The 25136-nt window shown below is 41.9% G+C and overlaps 2 protein-coding genes and 2 pseudogenes across 4 annotated transcripts; 3 read left to right on the top strand and 1 right to left on the bottom strand.

Annotated features, from left to right (window-relative positions):
• Nucleotides 1–1488: 1488 nt before the first annotated feature.
• LOC115177035 (protein C-ets-2) lies at nt 1489–5670 on the top strand. 2 transcript variants are annotated; one of them, XM_029737491.1, is made up of 8 exons: nt 1489–1756; nt 1972–2053; nt 2982–3062; nt 3236–3310; nt 3454–3654; nt 3917–4171; nt 4410–4528; nt 4670–5670. In XM_029737491.1, exons 2-8 carry the CDS (start codon nt 1972–1974, stop codon nt 4949–4951), a joined length of 1095 nt encoding a protein of 364 aa, XP_029593351.1. In that variant the 5' UTR covers nt 1489–1756; the 3' UTR covers nt 4952–5670. The 2 variants fall into 2 exon arrangements, with proteins under 2 accessions (XP_029593351.1, XP_029593350.1); XM_029737490.1 differs by having other exon boundaries at nt 1490–1756; nt 2949–3062.
• Nucleotides 5671–5833: 163 nt separating this feature from the next.
• Nucleotides 5834–8155, top strand: LOC115177037 (apoptosis-associated speck-like protein containing a CARD). 2 transcript variants are annotated; one of them, XM_029737496.1, is made up of 3 exons: nt 5834–6239; nt 6647–6712; nt 7710–8155. In XM_029737496.1, exons 1-3 carry the CDS (start codon nt 5975–5977, stop codon nt 7970–7972), a joined length of 594 nt encoding a protein of 197 aa, XP_029593356.1. In that variant the 5' UTR covers nt 5834–5974; the 3' UTR covers nt 7973–8155. The 2 variants fall into 2 exon arrangements, with proteins under 2 accessions (XP_029593356.1, XP_029593355.1); XM_029737495.1 differs by having other exon boundaries at nt 5835–6239; nt 6635–6712.
• A 1506-nt stretch (nt 8156–9661) lies between these two features.
• LOC115176514 (dnaJ homolog subfamily C member 28-like) lies at nt 9662–12049 on the top strand (annotated as a pseudogene).
• Nucleotides 12050–21389: 9340 nt separating this feature from the next.
• Nucleotides 21390–24914, bottom strand: LOC115176515 (sodium channel subunit beta-1-like; annotated as a pseudogene).
• Nucleotides 24915–25136: the final 222 nt, after the last annotated feature.

Consider the following 25136-nt stretch of genomic DNA (forward strand, 5'->3'; position numbering starts at 1 on the left):
TTTAAGGCCTTTACTTTTTGAGTCTGCAAGTAGGCCTATAGATGGTGTCTATAGATATGGCTATAATATGATAGACACAATGCACTTCCTTGAGGTTGAATGTGAAAGGGGACTTTAAAACAATGTTTTATGAATTTTGTTTATTATTTAATAGTGTGCAAAGTTAGACAATAGAAAATGTGAGTTTCTGTATTTCATTAGAAAAGATTTGTCTTTAATGATCAATTTCCATGGGTTTATCATGAAAGTTATCACACATTGTTTATGCCTCAATCTGGCTTCAACGCATGCGTGGAGTAGCCCATACCTACTTTACTTTGTCTATCACCATAATATGTTCAGAAAATCGAAACTTTCTTTGGCCTTTTATGTCAAAATAAATTCAAATAAATAAATAGCCCAGCTGAGATGATCCCAAGCCCTTTACAAGGCACAGCATTAATAGCCTACTAGTATGCCTAGATTTAGTATGCATTTTCTGTCTTATACATTTAAAAGTTTCCTCATTTGTGGAAGGAAATAACGAAAAATAGTTGAACTGTCCTTTCAGTCCACTGAACAATGTTTAGGCCTATTTTTATTTATTAAGATCATCTATGAGATATTTTGATTAAGGTTATGGCTTTGTTCAGCTTTGTAATATTCTGGAGTTTTTCATTGTGTCATTCAGTTGGTAAATCAGTTGAGTTGATGTTGGACTCGTCATCATTAGGCCGGCCAGGAGGTTGTGTAACTCGAACCCCCATGTGTCCTTGTTTGGAGACAGGGGGGTCCCAATCACGACTCGTGTGTCTCCCACACCGTGCACGACTTGGCAGCTCACTTTTCCAGATGTATTTTTTTCTCTGATGGGGAAAATTGCGGTGTTTGTTTATACAAGGCGCTTGTGCGGGCCTTATCTGCTCAGGCCACTCACACCGTGATTTCAGAGCTTCAGCATGTAGTTTACGGGCTATTGTTCTGTCGAATGGCTTCTAAAGATATGCTCATGGCCTCCCACCTCATTATAAGCAACTTGCAAGTTCTGATTTTTAAAACACCCTATCTCTCCTCCGCCCTGGCTAGCATGGGTTTATACTTAGTCGACGTTGCCAAGCATAGAGAAAGGTAATGATTTCCATAGATTTTTTAATGATTAAGTCAATAGCCAATTGATAGGCATACAGGCGTTTTGGTGTAGCCGATTGGGTAGTCGCTATTGACCTAATTGGGGGGAAAACATTTTCTCAGTACATTGGCTAGTTTTATATTGGCCTAATTTAAATAAAATAATTTGTAGATCAAGTTGTATTCCTATAAAATATAGCTATGAATACACTAATAAACTCTCCATACATTATATGATCATGAATGGGTTGTCAATTTATCATGGGAGTAAGATAGCCAATTGGGCATGCAATGTTAATTAGATTTTGGGCGCTCAATTGACCATTTTATGATACATTTTTGTGAATGGGTGTGTGTCTGGCTGCCAAATCTGTGTTCGTGAGTCGTGGCTGACGTCACGGCCAGTTAAACAGCAGTTTTTTGGGACTGGGGAGTCACGAAGCAAGAGGACACATTCCTTTGCACCGGGGAGCAGGCACGCCCCTCAAAGCTCCGCTGCTTTATAACGGGACTGGGCCGGGCAGAGGGAGACAACACAACTGTAACTCTGAACTCCAAGTGGAAGCAACTGTTCCCGTCAAATACGTACTGGGATACCATCCTGAAATCCAACGAGAGAAACATAGACACCAGAGACTCTAAAATAAAGGTAGGATTTTGACTCCTGCGATTTTAAGTTTGTTTATGTATGCAGCCTGCACGAACACTTATTAAAATGATTAAGAATGCAATATATATTTACATTTTCAGAGACCATTTTAAAGAAATCCGATTATGCATATCAACCAAAGCTGTAAAATTGTATGAAAAAGATGTTCCACAATAAAATGGGCATGACATATGTATTCCACTTTTTCCACACAGATGGATATGTACCAAGCTGGATATTATATGGAAGACTTTAGGACACAGGAAGTCCCTGCTGGTTTGGACTTTGCATCATATGGTAAGTCATGTTCTCATTGGATAACTTATTGATGAACACTTATCAATGCAAAAGTTCAGATTGAACTACACCCCAAACCAAATAACTGTCACCAACGCCACTAGAATTCTGATTAATCATCAACTTTATTAGTTCTCATTGTTCCCTCTGAAAATAACTTTCAGAGTATCCACATTTTTCTATGATAAGATTTTGAGCTATGTTTCCTGTAGCTCTGTGTAGTAGTTGAAGGACAACGGAAATGTTTTTTGCATAGTTAGTATCTCATCAGCCCTGTCAGGAACTCAAAATGAGACCTTGACATCTGCTTCTTCTACCCAACCGAGGGCTGCGTCAGGAAAAGGGCTGCTGGGGTGTGAGTCCATGCACTGTTTGGTGGAATGTCAGTCTGACTGAGGGAGGTAGAGCGAGGCCGGGTGGTCGGGTTAAAGACCCTCCCTCTCTCTTTCCCTAATCCTTTCCTCCAGACTTCCTTCTCCAACAGATTTAGAGCCCCTCTCCTCCCCCTTCATCACTACTCTGTCACACTCCCTCCGCTGGCGTTTCCTCCTCTTTCCCTCTGTTTCCCTTTCTCCCTCCATTCAACTAAAATGGGTATTGTTGAGATTTTGTTCTGGGTGCCTCAGAATAGTTGTTGAATAGATATATATTAATGTATTATTATTACTATTATTAAACGTAAATAAGAATGAGTAATAGTAGTAGACCATAACATTATTATTGCTTCAAAAATAGCAGTTAGACACTTTTTCGAGATAAGCTTGTGACCCCTTCATATCAATATAACTCATTACATTCTAAACCATTTCTATTTTTATTCCATTTTGAGTTCTGTTCAGATCTTTATGCCTTTTGACTCATCCCCATCCTTCTCTTCCATCTCTGTGACCTCCAGACTACAGTGACGAAGACCTGTCTTTTCTATTAGACAGTAAAGGACCCGAGCAGCAGCAGTATCCAGAGAGTTCTGGAGAGCCGCAGAAGAATCCACGTCCGTACGACAACAAAGGTACGCATATAAAGACTCTTATAGAGGCTGTTTAACAACCACTTTATTAGACCACTCTGATAAGAATTCTGGGGGATAAAATCACTAGATAGGCCTGTCAATGACCATTGACTAACTTCCAATGTTGCTCACGTGTTTTTATTTTTGACGTCTTTCATTCTTTTTTTTTTCAGTAACCTCCAGTGACTCTGTCCTGTTCAACCTGGATTCATACCCAGAGTTTAACTGTTGGACGTCATACCCAAGTGGTGAGTGTCAGTCCCCTATTCTCCAATGCATATGTTTCTATCATTTTGAGAATGATTCTATTATCAACACCTGTTGTAGTATTAGAAATGAATGAATATTGATCATGATTGTTCATTCCTTTTTTCTCTCTATCCATTATTAGATGGGCTGACTTTGGGCCAGTCTCAAGCGGGGTTCCAGGATTCCACCCAGACGTACCACAGCCTTGTGCCCCTGTGTTCCCCAGCCCAGAGTGGACAGTTCAGCCCAGGCATGGAGGATGCCAGCACCAGCAACTCTGTCCTCCCTGGAAAAGGAACGAGCCACAGAGGGACCCCCAGCACTGTCTGCCTGGACCACCTCAGTAAGAAAGACCACACATTTGAGACATAATGCAAAAAAAATTGAATTAACCAATGCATGACCATTAGGCCTATTTGTGTTTAGAAACATATTGCCAGTTTTTTGTAGGTTGTGTAATGTCTAATTCATATCATTTTTCAAGCTGTCTGTTATTACCAGCTCTTCTTCGTTTATTTAACTTATAAAAATAACCACACAGAGAAATCCATAGGCTATGATTACTTTGATAATATATGCAATATCTAACTCCTCCTCTTCCATAGGTGAAGCTGAGCACCGTCACTCAGGTGAAAAACTGTACGCACAGAAGACGTCACCCTCCTTCTGGCCAGACTACCCCTCTCCCAGCTACTGCGTATCCCTGCTGCCCCCTCACCACCCTCCATCTTGTTCCTCAACCCCTGGACCACAGCAGCCCTCAGAGCAGTACTGCCCCCGTGTGGCCAAACGCAAAAGTACACACTCCCAAAGACCCGAGAGGGAAGGAGGACAAGTGATGAGAATGTCAGCTTATCCAGGTGAGACTAGTCTCTTATCATGACTTATCATTACTACTGTTATACAAGTGTGTGTGTATATTGGAGCCTGATTGTATGTTTGCTCTAGAATGTGTTTTTGTCATTACTGTGTCTTTTAAAATGAAACAAATTCATAGTATATCTTAAGAGTAGCAGGCAAAAACAACTTTTGTATGCAGTCTAGGGCTAAAGATAATACAATTCAGAATGTTTTTCATATGCATTTCTCTCTATTCAGGATCAGGGCCCATCCAATTGTGGCAGTTCTTACTGGAGCTGCTTCTAGACTCCGCCTGCTGTACCTTCATCTGCTGGACAGGAGACGGTTGGGAGTTCAAGATGTCCGACCCAGCAGAGGTGGGTTTCTCTACTGATTGTGAGAGATTTGAACCACTCGTAGTAGGAGTTGGAAACCAGCATAGGATTGAGCAATGGGAATATGCTATCAGGTGTTTGTGGTTCTTTTTTTAACCATCACCCCCTTTGTGTTTCATCCAGGTGGCCAAGCGCTGGGGCCAGTGTAAGAACAAGCCCAAGATGAACTACGAGAAGCTGAGCCGCGGCCTGCGCTACTACTACCACAAGAACATCATCCACAAAACGACGGGCAAGCGCTACGTCTACCGTTTCGTCTTGGACGTGCAGGGGATGTTGGGAAAGACGGCACAGGAGGTCCTGGCCAGCCTGAACATTTTACCCACGGGTACAGAGTCATCCTGGCAAGGCCAGGGGGCACCAGTATCATCACCAGTGTCCAGCGAAGCATGGGCGTCGCAGTAGAGGGAGTGTACCAGCACCACTGGTTCTCATTGGCGCTATTGTCTCTTGATAGTGTTATGGCTACATCCCTAGAAAAATGCTATGTAGAATAAGCATGCCTCTTTGACATGTAGAAAAGGAATAACATCGGCTCTATTCATGGGATTTCTATCTGCAACATTAGACAATGTTTGGTGTAACACTTTTATTACCAAGTGATACAGTAGTAGCCATAGCTGTGGGAAGTAAGCGTGTTGAGGTTGCTGCAGCACCCCCTGAAAAATCTGAATTTAAAAAAGTAAGTAGCAGCCTTCAATTTGATTTGGTTTTAGTGTATGACTTACCTCCTATTAACATCAGCAGATTAAGAGCTCAATGAAACTGTATGCCCAGCTGTCTCCAATACTGATGCTCTTTATGGTAATGACATGGTTAGTGATTAACAACCCCCCTCCATCCTCAAGTACTTATTTCCCCCTCTAAAATAATGGGTGCATGACACCCCTGTTTACCACCCATGCTGTTATCCATGCTGTTGAACAATGTTTGACATTAACTTTGACTGTGAGGATCAGTCTATTTTTATACTCTTACATATCTACCTCTTTTATTGCTGACAAAATAAAGCTAAGGGGGACAATGCTTGTTCTGTTGAATATAATGTGTGTGATTTGCATGATTTAGGGAACAATGTTGTTTGTAAAATGATTGTAAATAAACTGTACATAACTGAAATACTATTTACATTTTCTGTATTATTTCGAAAGGTATAAAACTAAAATGAGCAGGCAAAAATATATACAAATAATATAATAGATTCGTTAAGATAAATTCTAAATGACATTTTTGTAAAAATGTAACGGATGAGGCTATTTTGTTTCTGCTGGAGTGTGCTGACGGACCTCCCCTGGCCTATGACGTGTGACGGTGTGAATTGTACAGTACCTTGAAGAGAAGACAGTCAGTAGCCTATTAGACAACATAATAGAAGACGCGTAGCCTAAAGTCACAAAACCTTGTTGAAATTACAGTTTGGCATAAAATATGTCGAAAACCGTTGGCGATATATTAATTGGAGTCCTTGATGACTTGGGTGAGGCTGATTTGAAGAAGTTCAGACGTAAACTCTGTGACCGAAAGCAGGAGCCAAAAGTTCGCCGGGGCATTGTAGAGAAAGCGGACCCAGTGGACTTGGTAGACATTCTGACCCGTACCTTCACTGAAGACGGCGCTGTGAATGTGGCTATAGAGGTCTTGGGTGCAATTAACTGCCAAGATGTCGCAGAGGAACTGACGGAATTCAAGAAATGTAAGTCGAATAAAGGAGGAGGCACGTCCATTGGACATTTAAAAAAAACATATATATATAATTTCATATTTGAAAGGTTTAAAAAACACTTCAGTTAACCCAAAAGTAGGCTAGAACAAAACTTGATTAGATCTTGGGCCTAATAAATTACATTGAAATGTCCATAACGTAGGTGAAGGAAAACTTTAAGTTGACAGTTTTACTTTCACTTTTGCGAGCATTCTGTTTTGCTCTTCTGACCAGAATGATAGCATACAGTAGTATATATTCAATTTGCAACTCAAAATAGGTCTAATACATTATGCAATAAACACTCGTTTAGATTGCTTGCTGATTTTGATTTATCTTTAGGCCTACTATTCATATTTTTATTCGATTGGTGGCATCTCATGAAGCCTATTTTACAGCTCAAGGATCTTGCGTAACATCGGGTGATGCAATGGCAAGTGCAACTGGACCAAAGATGAACAAAGGTAAACACTAAACCAGGTGTTATATAGCCTGTCTCAAATAGGCCAACGTTATTAAAATGTACAATACTGTTCAAACGTTTGGGGTCACTTAGAAATGTCCTTGTTTTTGAAAGAAAATAAAACATTTTGTCCATTAAAATAACATCAAATTGATCAGAAATACAGTGTAGACATTGTTAATGTTGTAAATGACTATTTATCATTTTAAAAGGCTAATTGATCATGAGGAAACCCTTTTGTAATTATGTTAGCATAGCTGAAAACGGTTGTGCTGATTAAAGAAGCATTAAAACTGGCCTTCTTTAGACTAGTTGAGTATCTGGAGCATCAGCATTTGTGAGTTCAATTACAGGCTCAAAATGGCGATAAACAAAGAACATTCTTCTGAAACTCGTCAGTCTATTCTTGTTCTGAGAAATGAAGGCTATTCCATGCGAGATATCTCATACAACGCTGTGTACTACTCCCTTCACAGAACAGCGCAAACTGTCTCTAATCAGAATAGAAAGAGGAGTGGGAGGCCCCGGTGCACAACTGAGCAAGAGGACAAGTACATTAGAGTGTCTAGTTTTATTTCAAAAAGAAGAACATTTCTAAGTGACCCCATACTTTTGAACGGTAGTGTATGTTTTACTGTAATTAGTGATGGTTTATGGGGAAACATTCAATACCTAAAGTATTTATCTTGATGATACAATGACAAAAGTCCTTCCTTTTCATTTCTTCTCCAACATATTGTAGGTGCAACTGCTGCCCTCCTCTAGAATCTTCAACAGCATTTTTCACTCCCCATAGCCTATTTAATCCTGTATGAATTAGAAAAAGTGCATCACGCCTATCCTCCAATTTTCACACCCTACACACGTGCACGCATGCACACACATACACACACACAAACACGTAACATTAAAGGATATAGGCACTATCAAATACATAATCTATGCTTTGCATTCCATCACTGCCAAAAGTACCAAGCCATGTCCTATCTCTACCTCAGATAAACACTTTGTGGACCATCACCGGACGGCCCTGATCGACAGAGTGAGCCAGGTGGAACCCCTATTGGATAGACTCCAGGGCAGTGGAATCATCACCCCAAACACCTACAGTGAAGTGAGGGCTAACAGAACCAACCAGAAAAAGATGAGGGAGCTTTTCGATGGCCCTCTGAAAGCATGTGGGTCCAAAGGCAAAGATATATTCTTAGATATCCTGATGGAGCTGGAGCCATTCCTAATCAGGGACCTGAAGGGGGAATAATGGAGCTGGAGCCATTCCTAATCAGGGACCTGAAGGGGGAATAATGGAGATAGGGGCCATTCCATTTTTTTTTAAGGCAAGCGACAACAATATGAGGAATTATAATCCCCTCTGTTTTACAGTATATTCTTAAATTGGAAAAATGAATTGTCTCCAAAGTTTGCAATAAATTAACACATTTTATTTTGGCTGCTGTTTTTTTCTTTTCATTAGCAAATACTGTGTGGTGAATTCTGATCATAATTTTTTAAAAACCCAACAATAGAAAACATACGAATACATGTAGTAACAGTGTTATGCAGCCTATACAAATTAGTGAACAATTATTTGTTTCTTGAACATAAACAAGCATACGGCCAATTGAATGTAAACGTCTGCTTAACGTAAGAGAGCCATTGACAGCCTGGTCCTAGATCAGTTGTTTCTGTCTGGTCAATTAATTGTCATTGTTTGCATAAGGAGCGGCAAGGACGGGCATGATGATGGCACAAACAGACTGGTACCCAGGAGTGTATTTTTTAGTCTCGTTAGAGTTTCCATTGGACACATTCAGGTAGGTCCCACATTCAGGTAGGTCCCTCCGTTTCGTTCTTTCTGCTTTGTTTGCATCAGTCTTCTGTTTGGTTTCTTTTGGTTGCTAGCTAGTGATTACAGGCTAACGTCCATATATGGCTGTCTGTAGACGTAGATGGCATAATGCCGCGTTCATGTGCTAGTCGGAAATAGGAAAGTACATTTTCGATTTACTAACTGGTTGTAGTTATACACGTGCTGCGTTCAACAAGTTAACAAGTCGGAAATGCCGTTTCCTAGTTCCGACCAACAAATGAACGCGGCATTAGCCTGTTTTTAAACGTTCCAATGAATTCTGCCTTTAGTTGCATGTACAACACATTCACAGTGTCTTTTTTCTTTTTGGGGAGGACACATCATCTGTTTTAAAATGCAGGCTACTTGCACAAAATGTTATCTTAGTAGGCTTGTGTGACAATGCTTTGTTTGAACAAAACAAATGAATATTGAACAGTCAACTCAATGTATTAGAAATAAAATGCAATAAAAAATATATAAAACAAAAGCAATAGACTATGCTGCTAGCATATTCAAACCCCACATTTGTTCACATTAAGTTTTGTCTTCAGTGTCTATCTGTAGTTTTAAAAAAACACAGGATTAGGCAAAAACGTCCACTCCCTGCATTCATTGGGAGAGTTAGCTAACAGCACCAAACAAGCATGTCCGACCCGTTCTTATTATACCTAGGTGATCCGACCTGATTGTTGTCTGGCGCTGAACCTAGTGTGAAATAATACTGTCTGAAACTAATGAGAAGGGCGACTGTATTTGAATAAGGTTAGTGCAATTAGTATCTTGTTAGCTAGATACTTTGTTTATCTAAAACGCGCGAAGAACGATGCAGTTAGCCATGGAGTTCAGCTAGCACGATTTAGCTTCTAGCTATCCAGGTAATAAAGATGACAGCTAGCTACTGGTGTTCATTCATAACACGGGCATAGTTACTGTAGTCACCGATTACATGTCTGTGAGGTTACATGCTGTATCTTTAATGCATGTGACAGTAGGTGTCAAATGAAGAAGTGCATAATTCCATCAAATAGTGGACTACTACCAGCGTGGGTACCACCAATCTGTTTCTAATATCATTCCACTCCTTACCGATCCCTGGCAATGACATGGAGTACAAGGAGGGGCATGTTAGCAAAATTGGTTCTGGATTTCAGGCTAGACCGCTACGAACAAAATGTAAACAATGGATCAAAAGCATCCTGTGACCTTTTCAAATGCATGATTTACATCCCTATGCTAACAATTAAGTGTGGGAACAAGTACAAGTACAACAAGCAACATCGTGTTTCTTGTCACTGTTGGGCAGGTGTGTGCCTCTGTGTGTCACCAGCAGAGATGAGTTACGCCATACAGCTGTTGATTCACCATGGGGATTTCTGTCATGGCTGCGCGCTGCTCCCCCTGGCCCGCCGGTTCCTTCTCCGCAACTGAGTTCTGGTCCCTGTGTGAGCTGCAGCCTTCGGGAGAGCTACCAGCTGCTACAGCTTGAGCTTCTGGATGAGGGCGAGAGTAGCCCTGCGCAGGTGAAAGAAGCCTACCTGCGCATGGCCAAGCTGTACCATCCAGACTCGGGCGCTGCTACGGCATACGAGGCGCTGTTTGCGCGGGTAGAGGAGGCATACGGTGCCGTGCTGGCGCACCAGTCCCGGCTTCAGAGCTGTGGGGGTTCGATGGAAGATGAGGAGAAGGTGAAAGACGTGGCTCCTCAGCACCGCCACTACCTGAGCTACGAGGGCGTGGGCTCGGGGACGCCTAGCCAGCGCGAGCGCCAATACCGGTAGTTCCGAGTGGATTGGGCAGTGGAGCAGGTCCATGACTACCTCCAGAAGGAGCATGAGACGGCGGCTGCAGCCAAGGGGGCGCTGGTGGAGAGGGACGTCGGCCTGCGCAGCCGGCAGATCAAGGTCACGCTGGCAGTGGAGAGGCTGGTGGAAGACCTCATTCAGGAATCCATGTCCTGGGGAGACTTCCGCAGCCTGAGTGGCGCCGGGAAGCCCATCAACAAGTTTGAGCACAACCAGTACGACGACCCCATGACCCTCAACCGCATCCTCATCGACAACGGCTACCAGCCACCCTGGATTGTCATGCAGTGCGACATCAAAGAGGACATCGCGCAGATCCGAAAGAGACTGCTGCAGGGCCGGGCGCGGCTCACCGACCCCATGGGTCTCAGGGAGCATGCCCCGTGGCAGCAACTGTGTGGGGCGGTGGCGGAGGACCTTAAGAAACTCAATTAGACGTTGGATAACTTCAACCTGATTGCACCCATGCTTACCATGCAAATGGTCCACTTCTGTTTGGAGCACGAGATCGACTGCGCAGCGAAAGCAGCCATTCAAGGCAGACAGGAGAGGAAGAGGTAAAGAGTGAGGGAGTGGGAGGTGCAGAGAAGAGAAAGGGAGCAGGAGAAGATAAGATTAAAACACATCAACACTCTTAGCAAGGTGGCCTGCTGGCATGGATGCAGAATTTACTCAAATGAACAATGGACCATGAAGGCAAAATTAGATAAAAAAAAGGATATTTCAAATCAAACTTTTATCAATAATCCATTTACACAGGTGTCAACACACTTCGAAGAGGATGAGACAGAGGTGTTGAATCATTTGTCTATTATGTCATTTGCAGTGTTTTTGCTACATTGGGTTGATTACAGTAGCGTGTTATAACACACAGAAAAGTAGAACAAGCCACTATTACAACACGGTTACTTGACCTTACTGTAACTCAACTGTGCTTTACAATAATGCTACACCGTGTCAGTGTCTGGACCTCAGGACACAATGGTAATGGTATTAGACTACAATAATCCATTTAATGAAATACTTTTTGTCTACGTTTATAAGCTAAGCGATTCTAATTACATTGATTGGCTTCTTTGCTGAGTGAAGGAATGAAAGCATAGAATACTCGATGTTCGTTATGAATTTTTTGCACACTTCCAGTCAGATGAAAAAATCTTGAAATAGGAAGTAAGCTTTCGGGTCAGTCGACCTTCATCAGAGTCGATTGACCGAATGCTAAGCTACTATGAGTGGAAGTGTTCGGTGACTTTTTCCAGTTTTGCATTTTGCCTCCCGCAACTTCACTAGTCGATTATGGGTGTGCGGTAGATTCTGCCTAAGATTGCGTTGCAATAAAAGAGGTACTGTAACTCAATCTCTTTCTCACTTGTCATCGTGACTATAATACGTTATATTAGGATTGAGAACATCAACACTATTACCGCCTCACTATCCATCCCAACCTATCCTGGGAGCTTCTCCAATGCAGCAGGGTTGCAGATGACCATGGGGTTCTTCCCGTTGTCTCCAATACGTGTGTCTACCCCGTGCAGTGCTTGTGTGACGGCCCGTGGGAGGGTGAGTCCTTTGGTCCAGTCGTGGGAAATGTACTGGTGATACGGATCGTGGGAGCTCTCTACCTTCTTGGAGCGGATGTAGCTCAACATGATACCAAACGTGAAGAAACTGAACATACCTACCATCAGTAGAACGTACACAAATCCCTGAGCTTGAGCCTTAGGCATAGCTTCGCCCACTGGGAGAACGGCCTGCTGGGTAGTGTAGTTCTGAGGGAGAACTGGGACCGGTAAACCTGTGCCATTCAGACATTGCTGTAGGAAGGATAGCAGGAGAGTCTGCAGCTCTGTGCCGTTTAAGTGCAGCATTGCTGACCTCTGACCTCTGCTGTGGAAGGGAACTGCTGCTCTGTCAACTGATGAGGGAGGAGAGCCTTGGTCAGTACACTCGCCCAATGAGACACACACAAAAACACACATTGCAGAAAGTCTAACACAGACACACCACAGCCAATTCGACACGAACACACAAATACCTTTGGAAGTTCAAGCTATTGTTGCTCACAAAGGTGCTAGTCGAAGATGATGATGATGGGGACCTTGTAAATAGAGTACTCTGGTGATTTCGAGGTCTTCATATCCCATAAGGGTATAAACTGTAAGGTAATCTGGTTCCACCTACTCTTCCTCTCCAAGGCTTCTCTTTCTCTCTCTGTACGGTCAGTTTGTGGTCACGTCTGTATTGTCATATCTGTATGGTCAGTATATGCTCATGTGTGGTTGAGATGGAGCTAGGCTGTAGATCAAAGCAGCATTCAGACAGGAGGGAGAGTGGCGAGATTACCTTACAACAGGAGCAAATCACAAATCACCTCCAAACGTCCTAGCTATCGTACTGCTTTTCCGTGTCTGTGTGTGTGCGTGCATGCGTGCGTTACCTGGAGACTCACCTTCAAGGGCCTAAGCAGTGGAGTGAACATTCAGCATTGCAGACGGAATGAACAACATATAATTGTGGCAATACTCCATTCTGCATGATAAACACATCCCAGTTAGTAGACCCCAGGCATTCTGCACCTAAGGAGTCCTTGGGACAATCTCATAATTTGCAGATAGAATATTGTTTGACTATGCCTTTAGATGTTTGGTGTAAGCCTATACAAAAAGAATATCCTATAATCCCATTGTATGTTTTTCTGTGACCTCTGGGATAACTGTTTAATTTATCCTTATTGATTGTATCTTACTATTTCCGACTGCAATGAATATCAAGGTTGTGTGGTCTAAATTCGCATCCGTTAGCATAGTTTGCCACCTGCTGGTCATTTTGGATTCGTTTCTGACAGAGGACCGCTGGCTGTGTTGCAAACGTTCAATTCAAGACAGATACATCCTTCGGACACAAAAGGAAAAGTCCCGAGTTTGTGAGCACATTTGATTCGATTTTGCCTTGCTCCATATATGACTGTTCAAATTCTGCTTACAAACACTACGAAGAAATATACAGTGGCAGGTCTAGACGATCACACTCAACACTCCCACCTGCAAATCAACAGTCATTACATTCCTAAAACATGCTTAGGCAAGCCAAAGTATAGGTTGATCATGTCAAATCTTTCTTTTTTTCATCGCTTTGGTACTATTTTCACAAGTATGTGATGAAATTTCACAACTCTTACTACATGACTCAAAACAGATCATCAAAAAGGCAGATTTTTTTTTTTTTACATACATTTGACCATCACTTAATCCAACTGCGGTAAATGGTTAATCACTTAACCGTTTGGTAAACCTATAGATTTTAAGCTTTTGTCAATTATTTATGGATTTTGAGAACTACAGAAATAAAATGTGTGTTTGTAAAGTAGAAACATCTAAATTACATGTATGATACATGATAACCATACATAATGACTAGTCATTATTGCTAATTAATTTCACATAGTGTTAACCACAAGTGGTCACCATATAAAAGGGTGTGTGTCAACACTTGCAATTTCTTTCAACATGGAGCAGGATAGACAGCAAGGGAGAGGAAGAAATCAGAGAGGTGGGCATGGGCCCCATCAAAGAGGTCGAAGAGGTGGGCATTGGCCCCTTCAAAGAGGTGGACATCAGAGAGATGGCCGATGGCAGGGAACTGTTGTGTCTAGTGAAGTCCGGGCCATCGTCGTTGACCATGTGGTAAACAGAGGCCTTACCATGGCAGAGGCTGCCAGATTTGTTCACCCCAATCTGAAAAGATCAACTGTCAATTCCATCATGAGAACATTTTGCCAAGAAAACCAGTAAATCTGTAGGATATGCACCATTACAAAACATAGCTGCTATGGCTGACTTGCTTAAACAAATGTGGTTTCTACTGACAATTGAGATGTACAAACTATGGCATAAGGGAATGATGAGCGGATAACAATGAGGCATTCCGTAATTTCGATTAAGACATTAATGAGCGAGCTAAGACGGACGTAGTCAATATAGCTATGTGTTCAGCACTTTTGAAATGTACATCAACAGAATGCAGAACATGGACTGCTCTTACAGTAGTCAGAACCATAGGATAAAGGGGGCATATAAGCTAACAATGAAACCTCTTACAATATTAGATTACATTTCTCAAAAACAGATTATAGGCTACTTGTGCAGTACCACCGAGTTAGAACAGCAACGTTAGGCGAAATTAAGAGGTGAAAATAGACCAAATTATTTTGGTGAGGCACATGGGCTACTAATAGCTTACTACACAACATACACTTAGTATTACTTAATTAGCTACAGTATAAATATCTCCCTGGCATATTACATCATTTATGCAGCAGCATACAAGACATTTTTGGACTCATCTTGGCTTGTGATGTGCTCACTTAAACATGAAGGTGGCGCAAATTTGTCATCAAAGTCTGGCATTCTCTGGATTATTGGTGGGAACTCGGACAAAAAACACACAGCCACTCCATTGAATAGCAGGCTAGTGGTTGCTTTGCAATGCTTGCAGTTAGCCACTGATTCCTTCCAAACGACTCTGTAAGAATTTGCGATTTCCAACTTGTTGTCTATCTTTATGTCCAATGGCCGATGAGAACCGATACGTTTTATCTTTAATTTCTCTTCATTATTTCTCTTCATATGACAAGGATTTGGCAGTAGATTGCTAACTTGATTCATGATGATGACTTCTAGCTAAGATTTTGAAAGTATGATGTTGACACGATCAGTTCAATCAAAGCTACTGTACATATAACGTGATTTGACATAATTTTATCTGTGGCCAATGACCTTGAGCCTTCTTGGAAGGGCACTTGTAATATAACTCTATGGTAGGACCCAAAGGGCTGAAATTTTGGATGTCTACCCTTACTAAGGACTTAAACTTAGCGATGACGCAGTGTCCTATGGGTGACAGAACACTGAGCCAATTACGGTGCAATGCTCCTATTTTCTGCTTGCTTGCCCCACCACCACAGAAGCACTGGGCTAGGCTGAAACACCTGCATTTTGGAACTGCCTTACTCAAGAAAACAAAAACTAGACCGTGTGTATGTGACTTTATTAACTCAATGATATATATATATATTTTTTTCCTTGTTAGCAAACTGATATGTGACACATATAAATGCCAAAATAACATGCAAAACAGGCAAGCCCCCCCCCCCAAAAAAAACATATATATATATATACATACAGTGGGGAGAACAAGTATTTGATACACTGCCGATTTTGCAGGTTTTCCTACTTACCAAGCATGTAGAGGTCTGTAATTTTTATCATAGGTACACTTCAACTGTGAGAGACGGAATCTCCTTTACTTTATTGGTCACCATACATTTGTGTGGAGTGAGCCAAGCACGGCGCCAGTTTACATCAAACGATGAAGCCCAACAAAATATCGCAGAGGGAATAGACTTCCTGTAGAAAATATCCCTTATTAAACGATTGTTGAATTTCAAGTAGACCAATGCCATTCAACTGAATATTGCTTACAATCGGATATATTCCAAAATATGCATTATTCTGAAGTAAAGTTTTTATCCCACTAGGTATAGCTTTAATAACAGTGTCATATTCCTTGCTTGAAACCTCAAAGTTGTATATTTCCATAAATCTCTCCGTGTAAATAGATTCCCACTGTTATTAACTAATTGGCTGACAAGAACAATGTTTTTCGAGAACCATTTATGGTTAAATAACATCTTATTTCTATGTAATATTGACCCATTGTTCCATATAAAACATTTATGAGGTGAAAAGTTGTTTATACAACAAAGCCCAGCACATTAAAGCCTGCTTGTGAAAAACCGCCAGTTTCACAGGAAGTTTACCCACAATATATGGACATTGTAGTAAAAAATTAAGCCCTCCGAACTTCTGAAAAACAAAATGAGGTATAATATTCCAGAAACTATGAGGATTTTTTATGTATATTTTAATCCAGTTGACCTTTGATATCTGATTGAAGAGAGTGAATCTAAGACATTTAGACCGCCATCACAAACCCTGTTGGTGATAACATCTCTTTATCTTATGTGGCTTGTCTTTCCATATGAAGTTGTACAATGGCCTATCTAAGGTACAGCAAGTGGATTTGGGAATGTCAATAGATGAAAAAAGATAGGATGCACGAGATAGCCCCTCAGCTTTGGATAAAAGCACCCTTCCTTGAAGACTTAAATCCCTCCCTAACCATGAGGATAATTTTTTTATTGACAGATTCAGTTACAAGGTTCAAATTAAGATCATTCATAGCCTTAAGATTTTTGGTGATCTTTACACCGAGGTAGGTTACAGTATCTTTTTCAGAGATGTTACAATCTGCTGGATTGACAGCTCCTTTCAAAACAAACAAGTGAGTAGTCGAAGATGCTAGCTTGCAAGAGCGAGGGCAACGAGCCGCAGCAGCGAGAGTGACAGCAGCGAGAGCGAGGCTGCATTGGAATCTGTTGACGAGCAGGTTGATGAGCAACATACTGAAGTAAGAGACATTGACACTGTTCTCCATCATGGATAGGCTTAGTCCTCCTACTCCTATGCAGTTAACAGGCAATCTAGCTGACAATTGGAAACGTTTCAAGCAGAGAGTCAATATCTACCTAGCAGCCAGGTGTGCAGGGGGAGATGATGACAAATTGAAAGCTTTAATTTTTCTGCATGTTATTGGAGAGGATCCATTGGACATTTACAATAGCTTTCAGCAAGACGAGGCAAACTTGACATTGACTGTGCTAATGGCTAAATTTGAGGAGTACTTTGTACCAAGCCAGAACGTCACGTTTGAGAGATACAAGTTTTTCTCTCATGATCAGAAACAGGGAGTCAGTTTTGACCAGTATTTGGCTGAGCTGAACACACTGAACAAAACGTGTGAATTTGAAAATCTGAAAGACTCACTAGTGAAAGACAGGATAGTCTGTGGCAAACTTAATAATGGACTCAAGGAGAGATTGCTGTGTGAGCAAGATTTAACTTTGGATAAAGCAGTGAATGTGTTGAGCAGCTGAAACCACCAGAGCACAAGCTAAAGAGCTATGCAGGGATGAGACGTCAGTGCATGCCATAAAAAGAGAGGAGCACCACACACAACACCTTACAAAACAAAAACAAGCAAAAGAGAGAAATCAAAACACTACATGTGGGAAATGTGGATTTTTCCACAAGCCAAAAAAATGCCCTGCATATGGCAAATCATGTAACAACTGTGGGAAAAATAATCATTTCTCAAAATGCTGCAAAGCTGAGGCTACAAAGAAAAAGGTTCACACAGTCGAGGAGATGGAATAATTCTTTGTTGATTCTGTGGAAATATGCAATGCAGTAAATGCTGAATGGATTGTGCCATTGACTGTGAATGAAACTGTAATACCATTCAAGCTTGATACTGGAGCACAGGTAAACCTGTTGTCGCTGGATGACTACAAAACACTGAAGGCGAAGAGCAAAATACACCTGGTGAAAATTAAGGATACTAGTGGTTATACTGGGGAGAACGTACCAGTCAAAGGTAGCTGCATAGTAACTTTGCAGCACAAAGGAAAACAGTTCACAGCACAGCTGCTGATTGTGGAAAAGAGTGTACAGCCTATTCTAGGAATCAATGCATGTGAAAAGCTCAATTTGTTGAAAAGAGTGTATGTAGTGACATCACAGACTGAAAATGACCAAGAATCACTACTGGCTGAGTATGTGGACGTGTTTGAGGGTCTTGGATGTTTACCAGGAGAACACAAAATATGTACTGATGACAAAATTACTCTAGTTGTGCATGCATGCAGAAAAGTTCCATTTGCACTGAGGAAAAGCTCAAAGAGGAACTTGGACGCATGGAAAAGATGGACGTCATCACAAAAATGGATGAACCTACAGACTGGGTAAGCTCACTGGTTATTGTGGTGAAAAAGAACGGCGATCTCAGGATATGTCTAGACCCGAGAGATCTCAACAAAGCAATCGAGAGAGCATTTCAAGTTGCCAACCAGAGAAGAGATAATGTCGCAGTTTGCTGGAGCAAAGTGGTTCAGTAAGCTTGATGCCTCATCAAGATTCTGCCAAATGAAGCTAGATGATGCAAGCTCAAGGCTATGCACATTCAACACACCTGAGGGCAGGTTCAGATTTCTTCGTCTACCATATGGGATTCTCTCAGCGCCAGAGGTCTACCACAAGACAATCCACATGATCTTCGAGCACATTCCAGGAGTGTAGACTATGATGGATGACATCATCGTCTGGGGGTCCACAAAAGAAGAACACGATGCGAGAGTGAGACAAGTGCTGGACCTGCCACGGAAAGTCAACCTAAAACTAAACAAGGACAAATGCGAGTTTGGTGTGAAAACACACCTTCGTGGGAGACGTACTTTCAGAGGACGGAGTCAAACCATACCCAACAAACCAAACATCAGCCATCAACAACATGGAGCGCCGAAGAACAAGGACGATGTGAGATGCTTCATGGGCATGATCACCTACCTCGCAAAGTTCATACCTCAACTGTCAGCACAGTCCGCTCCACTCAGATGTCTTCTGGAACAGAAAAATGAATGGGAATGGTCCCATGAACAGGAAAACTGCTTCAAAAACCTAAAGAAGACAATCACAGAAGAGCCAGTGCTCAGGTTCTATGATCCAGAGAAAAGCACAAGGATTTCTGCAGACGCGTCACAGTTTGGCCTGGGAGCAGTTCTTCTGCAACAGCATGACGACACATGGCAACCCGTCGCTTATGCATCCAGAGCCTTGACAGGCGCAGAGACAAGGTATGCACAAATAGAGAAATAACTACTGGCGAGCACAAACGCTTGCGAAAGGTTTCACCAATACGTCTACGGACGAGACTTCGAAGTAGAAACCGACCACAAACCATTGGTGTCAATCATGTCTAAGCCACTGAATGATTGTCCAATGAGAATCCAGAGAATGTTGATCAGACTGCAAAAGTATGATGTGAAGATGATCTATACCCCGGGAAAGTTCATGTTCGCCGCCGACACTCTTTCTCGAGCAGTCGACAAGAAGGAGAGCTTCAACACACAGAAAAACACTGAGATTCAGGCCTACGTCGACATGATCGTAGCATCACTTCCTGTGTCTTCTGAGAGAATGGAGTAGATCAAAAGAGAGACCGCAGCTGACCAAACAATGACAGAGTTGAAAGAAACAACACTGATAGGATGGCCCGCACAGAAAAACAACTGTCCAAGGAGAATACAGGATTACTGGATGTGCAGAGCAGAGCTCACCGTTGTGGATGACATAGTGTTCAAAGGCAACAAGATTGTCATTCCCATGACACTACGCAAAGAAATGCTACAGAAAGTACACAAGGGCCACTTGGGTGAGGAAAAATGCAAACGATGAGCACGAGAAGTAATATACTGGCCAAGAATGAACCAGGAAATCAGCCAGACCACTGCTTCATGTGAACTGTGTTTGACCTACAGGCCAAAGCAGCAAGCAGAGCCACTAATGCCTCATCCAGTACCCAACAGACCCTACTACAAAGTTGGAGTTGACATTTTTGACTGCAATGGCAAAAGTCACATTGTTGTTACCGACTACTAGTCAAACTACCCTGAAGTAGCAACACTGCCAACTACCTCCAGCAAAGCTGTAATCACCTACCTGAAATCAGTCTTTGCAAGACATGGGGTTGAGTCTGAACTGTACTCGGACAATGGCCCACAGTTTTCAAGTTCCGAATTCCGATCGTTCGCTAACGACTGGGGATTCCGACACAACACCTCCAGCCCCAACTACTCAAGGTCCAATGGCTTAGCAGAGAGTTCAGTCAAAATTGTCAAAGGTCTGATGAAAAAGGCACACGATGGAAAGGAGGATTTCCTAAAAAATCTGATGATCTACCGCAGCGCACCGCTACAGAACGGACTTTCACCTGCACAAATGTTGATGGGACGTCGCATCAGAACCAACCTACCCATGCATGATGACTTGCTAACACCCAGAGGTGCTCACAAAGTCAAACTCGCAAAGGAAAAACAGAAAGACAAACAAAAACAGCCATATGACAAAAGTGCAAGACACTTACCTGAACTGAAACCTGGAGATCATGTACGACTCCTAGACACCACTACAGGAACCTGGATGCAGCAAGGGTGTGTGCAGAGAGAAGTTGCACTGCGATCCTATGAGATCCAAACGGAGCATGGATCACAACTGAGACGAAACAGAGTGGATCTAAGGCTTCAGCCATTCATTCAAGGGACTGAGGATCATCAGGGGGATACTGCTGAAGCGTCAAATGCCTTTAGAAATGGACAATTCAGTCAGAACACCCTGACTGAAAATGAACGATGTCCAACTGTTTCAGGAAGCACTTTAGCAGAACGACCAAAAAGCACTGTCAGAGCCCCTGAAAGGCTTATTGAGAATTGCTAAAAAATACAAAAAAGGGGCACCTGGACTGAATGTTTGGTTTATGTGAAAAGAAATAGAGCCACAATAGAGTATTGTTGGACAGACTATATTTAGTTGAAGAAAAAAAAATATTTTTTTTAAGGAAAGAAATTTGGGGAAAGAAATGTGTGTTATTTAAAATTGCATGTTATGCAGGTTGAGTAAACAAATGTGATGTGACATGTGTAGTTACATAGAAAAGTAGTTTTCTTTAAAAGAAAAGAAGATGTGTTGTTATGTGTTAATAACATTTAGACTACGTTACCCAGCAGGCTATGCGGGAAGCGGATTGTTAAAGAATGCCTTGCATGGCTAAACATGGAGTTTTCTAGCTGAAGTATATGTTCATTAAAAGTAGTTAAACTTACGCCCCCGGTTTGTCATTATATAAGGAACAAACATAACAGAAGGTGTACGATTACTTTCCCCATGAGCGTGCCACCCTCCTTCTGGCCATGGATGAGGCATGTGACACCATCAATGCAGACCAATATCAAGCTTGGATTTGCCTTACCAAAAGATTTTTACCGCAATGCATGAACAATGACATTCACTTGTGGATGAGAATTTATGGCCAAATGCTCAAGACAGGCTTGATGCAAATGAATGCATGCTAAACGTTGTTTTATTTTCATTTTATTTCTTACATTTGTTTACAGACAGTATATCTATGATGCAATCAGCACGTCTAAGGGCGATTTGAAACACGTATCTTGCGATTTGAAACACGTATCTTGCGATTTGAAACATGTATCTTGCATGGTTTGCTATTGGATTAACTGGTAATTACAACGACTCATTTGAAAAGATATCGTTGTGTTTTGGTGATTTAAACCAATTCTCGTTACATTTCACAATAAACTTGAGTCAATGGTGTGGTGAGATATGTTTATAATCCAAATGAATGCACAATGGCAGGTTTTGAATGAGACTTGCTGCATTACAAGTGTGACCAGCTTGGAGATTTTGGATTAAGAGTTGTGAAAATAGCACCAAAGCGATTAAAAAAAACTGTAACAACATGGTCGCAGATGAGATCTATCTATGTAGATGCACGGTTGTTCCTGCCAAAGCGTTCTATGTAGCGTAGGTGGAACCATCTGTAATCAGAGCTTTGTCAGAACTGTTGATCCATCACGTGATGACATTCTCTGTTGACTTGACACACTAAGGCTATTCGGCACCACCTGTCAATCTAATCACCACTCACACCAGCTGCAACTACCTCGTACAATAAATCAAGTACATTGTAAACTGCATGTGTTACACACTATGCTAAGACGTTCAAATTATGTTTCTATGATGTAATAGCCTTGTAGTGTAGTGGTAACAATTGCTTGTGACAGGGTTCTCCACCTTTGATGTTTACCTGTTAGATACACACAAACAAAATACATCAAGATCGAACATCTGCTTTAAGAATAGCAATGCAAAAAAGCTTTTGATTGCAGCAAAATGTGTTCTAATTTAGAATAGGGAAAGTAATTCAACTTATCCTCTACAGTCAGCGGTCTACAGTTAAATCTACGGTACAATCAAGCCTATAAAATCACACTTTCAATCATGTGAGAGGATTTCAAAACAAACTCACCGTAACAAGTCACTCCAGAAGCACTCCATCACAACTGACCTTTGAGTCTAAAGGTCTGGAAATGTCAAAAGATAGACTGAGTTAATGGTCAGGAAGTGAAAGAGATGGAGGGGTAATGAGAGAGAAAAAATGACATAGAAAGTGAAGTTACAGTGTCTGGTATAGAGTAGAATGGAGAATATGTACCATAGACATCCTTTAATTCACAAATGATACAACCTCTGTGGTGTGTACATTTGCACAGTATGAAGTATACATTAGCAGATAGTTAAGACTGGCTCTCACTCGTTTATTAGGGCCAGTTCTTGGGCCCTCAAGGCTTTGCGGGCGTCCCGCGCCTCGTGTTCAGCCCAGATCTTGTTGTAGCAGTGGATCAGCACCACAATCATCCACAGCTGCAGCACCACGATCAGCACGTACATCATGATCTCTGACACCACCGACAACAGCTCCCGATTGGCTATGAAGAGGAGAGGGAGTGCTATGCAGAGATCATGTGTACTTTACTGTATACATTCATTTCATTTCTATAGAGCACATGTAGAGATCAAGGTGAATTGGAATTATTTTAAGTAGCTGGTTAATGGCCTCATTTTTAAATTGGCAGGGATGAGGAAGTAAGAAAAGCAAATGTGGATATTTAACAGTATTTTTGGGATTCATCCTATCGTCACATAAATGTGTGTTACATAAGAGACATTGTTTTTTTACTAAGAGGGAAAAGAGTCTAAATATGCAGCGTGGTCAGACTGACTGAAAAACTGGAAGGAAGAACTTCAGGAGTTTGTTACATACACAACAAAGATCATTAAAGAGAGATTGATTTAAAAAGCAATAGATCGTAGAAACATTGTTCACTGGGAGGGATCCCCATTACCTTCGGCCACCACAGTAAGCTCCATCTCCTTTTCCACTGTGATATATTCATTATCCAATGGGAGGTATGATCGTGGACTTCAGGATGATCGTGGACTTGAGGGAGCAGCCCCCTATCCACATCGACGGGACAGTAGTGGTGAACGTGGAAAGTTTTAAGTTCCTCGGCGTACACATCACGGACAAACTGAAATGGTCCACCCACACAGACAGCGTGGTGAAGAAGGCGCAGCAGCGCCTCTTCAACCTCAGGAGGCTGAAGAAATTCAGCTTGTCACCTAAAACACTCACAAACCTTTACAGATGCACAATTGAGAGCATCCTGTCGGGCTGTATCACCGCCTGGTACGGCCACTGCTCCGCCCACATCCGTAAGGCTCTCCAGAGGGTAGTGAGGTCTGCACAACGCATCACCGGGGGCAAACTACCTGCCCTCCAGGACACCTACACCACCCGATGTCACAGGAAGGCCAAAAAGATCATCAAGGACAACAACCACCCGAGCCACTGCCTGTTCACCCCGCTATCATCCAGAAGGCGAGGTCAGTACAGGTGCATCAAAGCGGGGACCAAGAGACTAAAAAACAGCTTCTATCTCAAGGCCATCAGACTGTTTAACAGCAATCATTAACATTGAGTGGCTGCTGCCAACATACTGACTCATCTCTAGCCAATTTAATAATGAAAAAATTGATGTAATAAATGTATCACTAGCCACTTTAAACAATGCCACTTTATATAATGTTTACATACCCTACATTACTCATCTCATATGTATATACTGTACTCTATACCATCTACTGCATCTTGCCAATGCCGTTCGGCCATTGCTCATTCAGATATTTTTATGTACATATTCTTATTCGTTCTTTTACACTTGTGTGTATAAGGTAGTTGTTGTGAAATTGTTAGGTTAGATTACTTGTTAGATATTACTCCATGGTCGGAACTAGAAGCACAAGCATTTCGCTACACTCGCATTAACATCTGCTAACCATGTGTATGTGACCAATACGATTTGATTTGAGGTAGAGGGTGCGCTGGAAGGTGCAGCGGTAGGTGCCCGTGTCGTTAAACGTGACGTTGTGAATGAAGATGGCTCCTATCTGTACGTCCTTACTCCCCATCGTTCCCTGCCACTCTAGCCGGTCATTGAAGTCCTCATGGAGGGTGTTGGGGTGTGGGTGGTCATAGTGAAAGCTCTAAAAAGAAAGTAGAACACCCACACAGTGTTTATATACTCCCAGAGTATAAGTTATGTCATATTTCAACCATGGTATTACACATATATTCCTCTATACCAAATTGTTCCATATTGTCATTTTTAGCCTTTCTACCGTCTTGGTTGTCAAGTCACATTTTATTTACAGTGCATTTAACAAGTCTCATTACACTTTACAAAAACATTATACACTTACATAATACACACTTAATAATACACAATATATAGTACAGCTAGTCACTATGTAGTAGGCCTACTTACGTGGATGTACTCCTCCTCTCCTGTGGCTCTGAACCTCCTCTCTCCTCTTACAGGAGATGCAGCCCATGAGGAAGCTCTCCCTGGCCACTGCCTCTGTCATGGAGTCCACCTCGGCACAGCCCCCATGACAATGTGACACTTGGGTAACCAGGGGATCATGGTGCCAGAGGCAGAGTAAGAGGAGCGGGAGTTGGGGTCAGAAGAGAGAAGAGCAAAGAATTAGACAGCAGTTTGACATGAAGACGAAGTCCTCGCCCAAGATCAATGGGGTTATAAATAACAACAACACTAACATGATCAGGAACAATACATTGTATTGATAATTATAATCATGTATAATATAATAACCAAGCTAATATTACAATTTTTGTAGGCTACATATCATATTATAACAACAGTACACACTTGACTTTTG

The sequence above is a fragment of the Salmo trutta genome, chromosome 37 (assembly GCF_901001165.1).
Source record: "Salmo trutta chromosome 37, fSalTru1.1, whole genome shotgun sequence".
Taxonomy (NCBI): Eukaryota; Metazoa; Chordata; class Actinopteri; order Salmoniformes; family Salmonidae; genus Salmo; species Salmo trutta.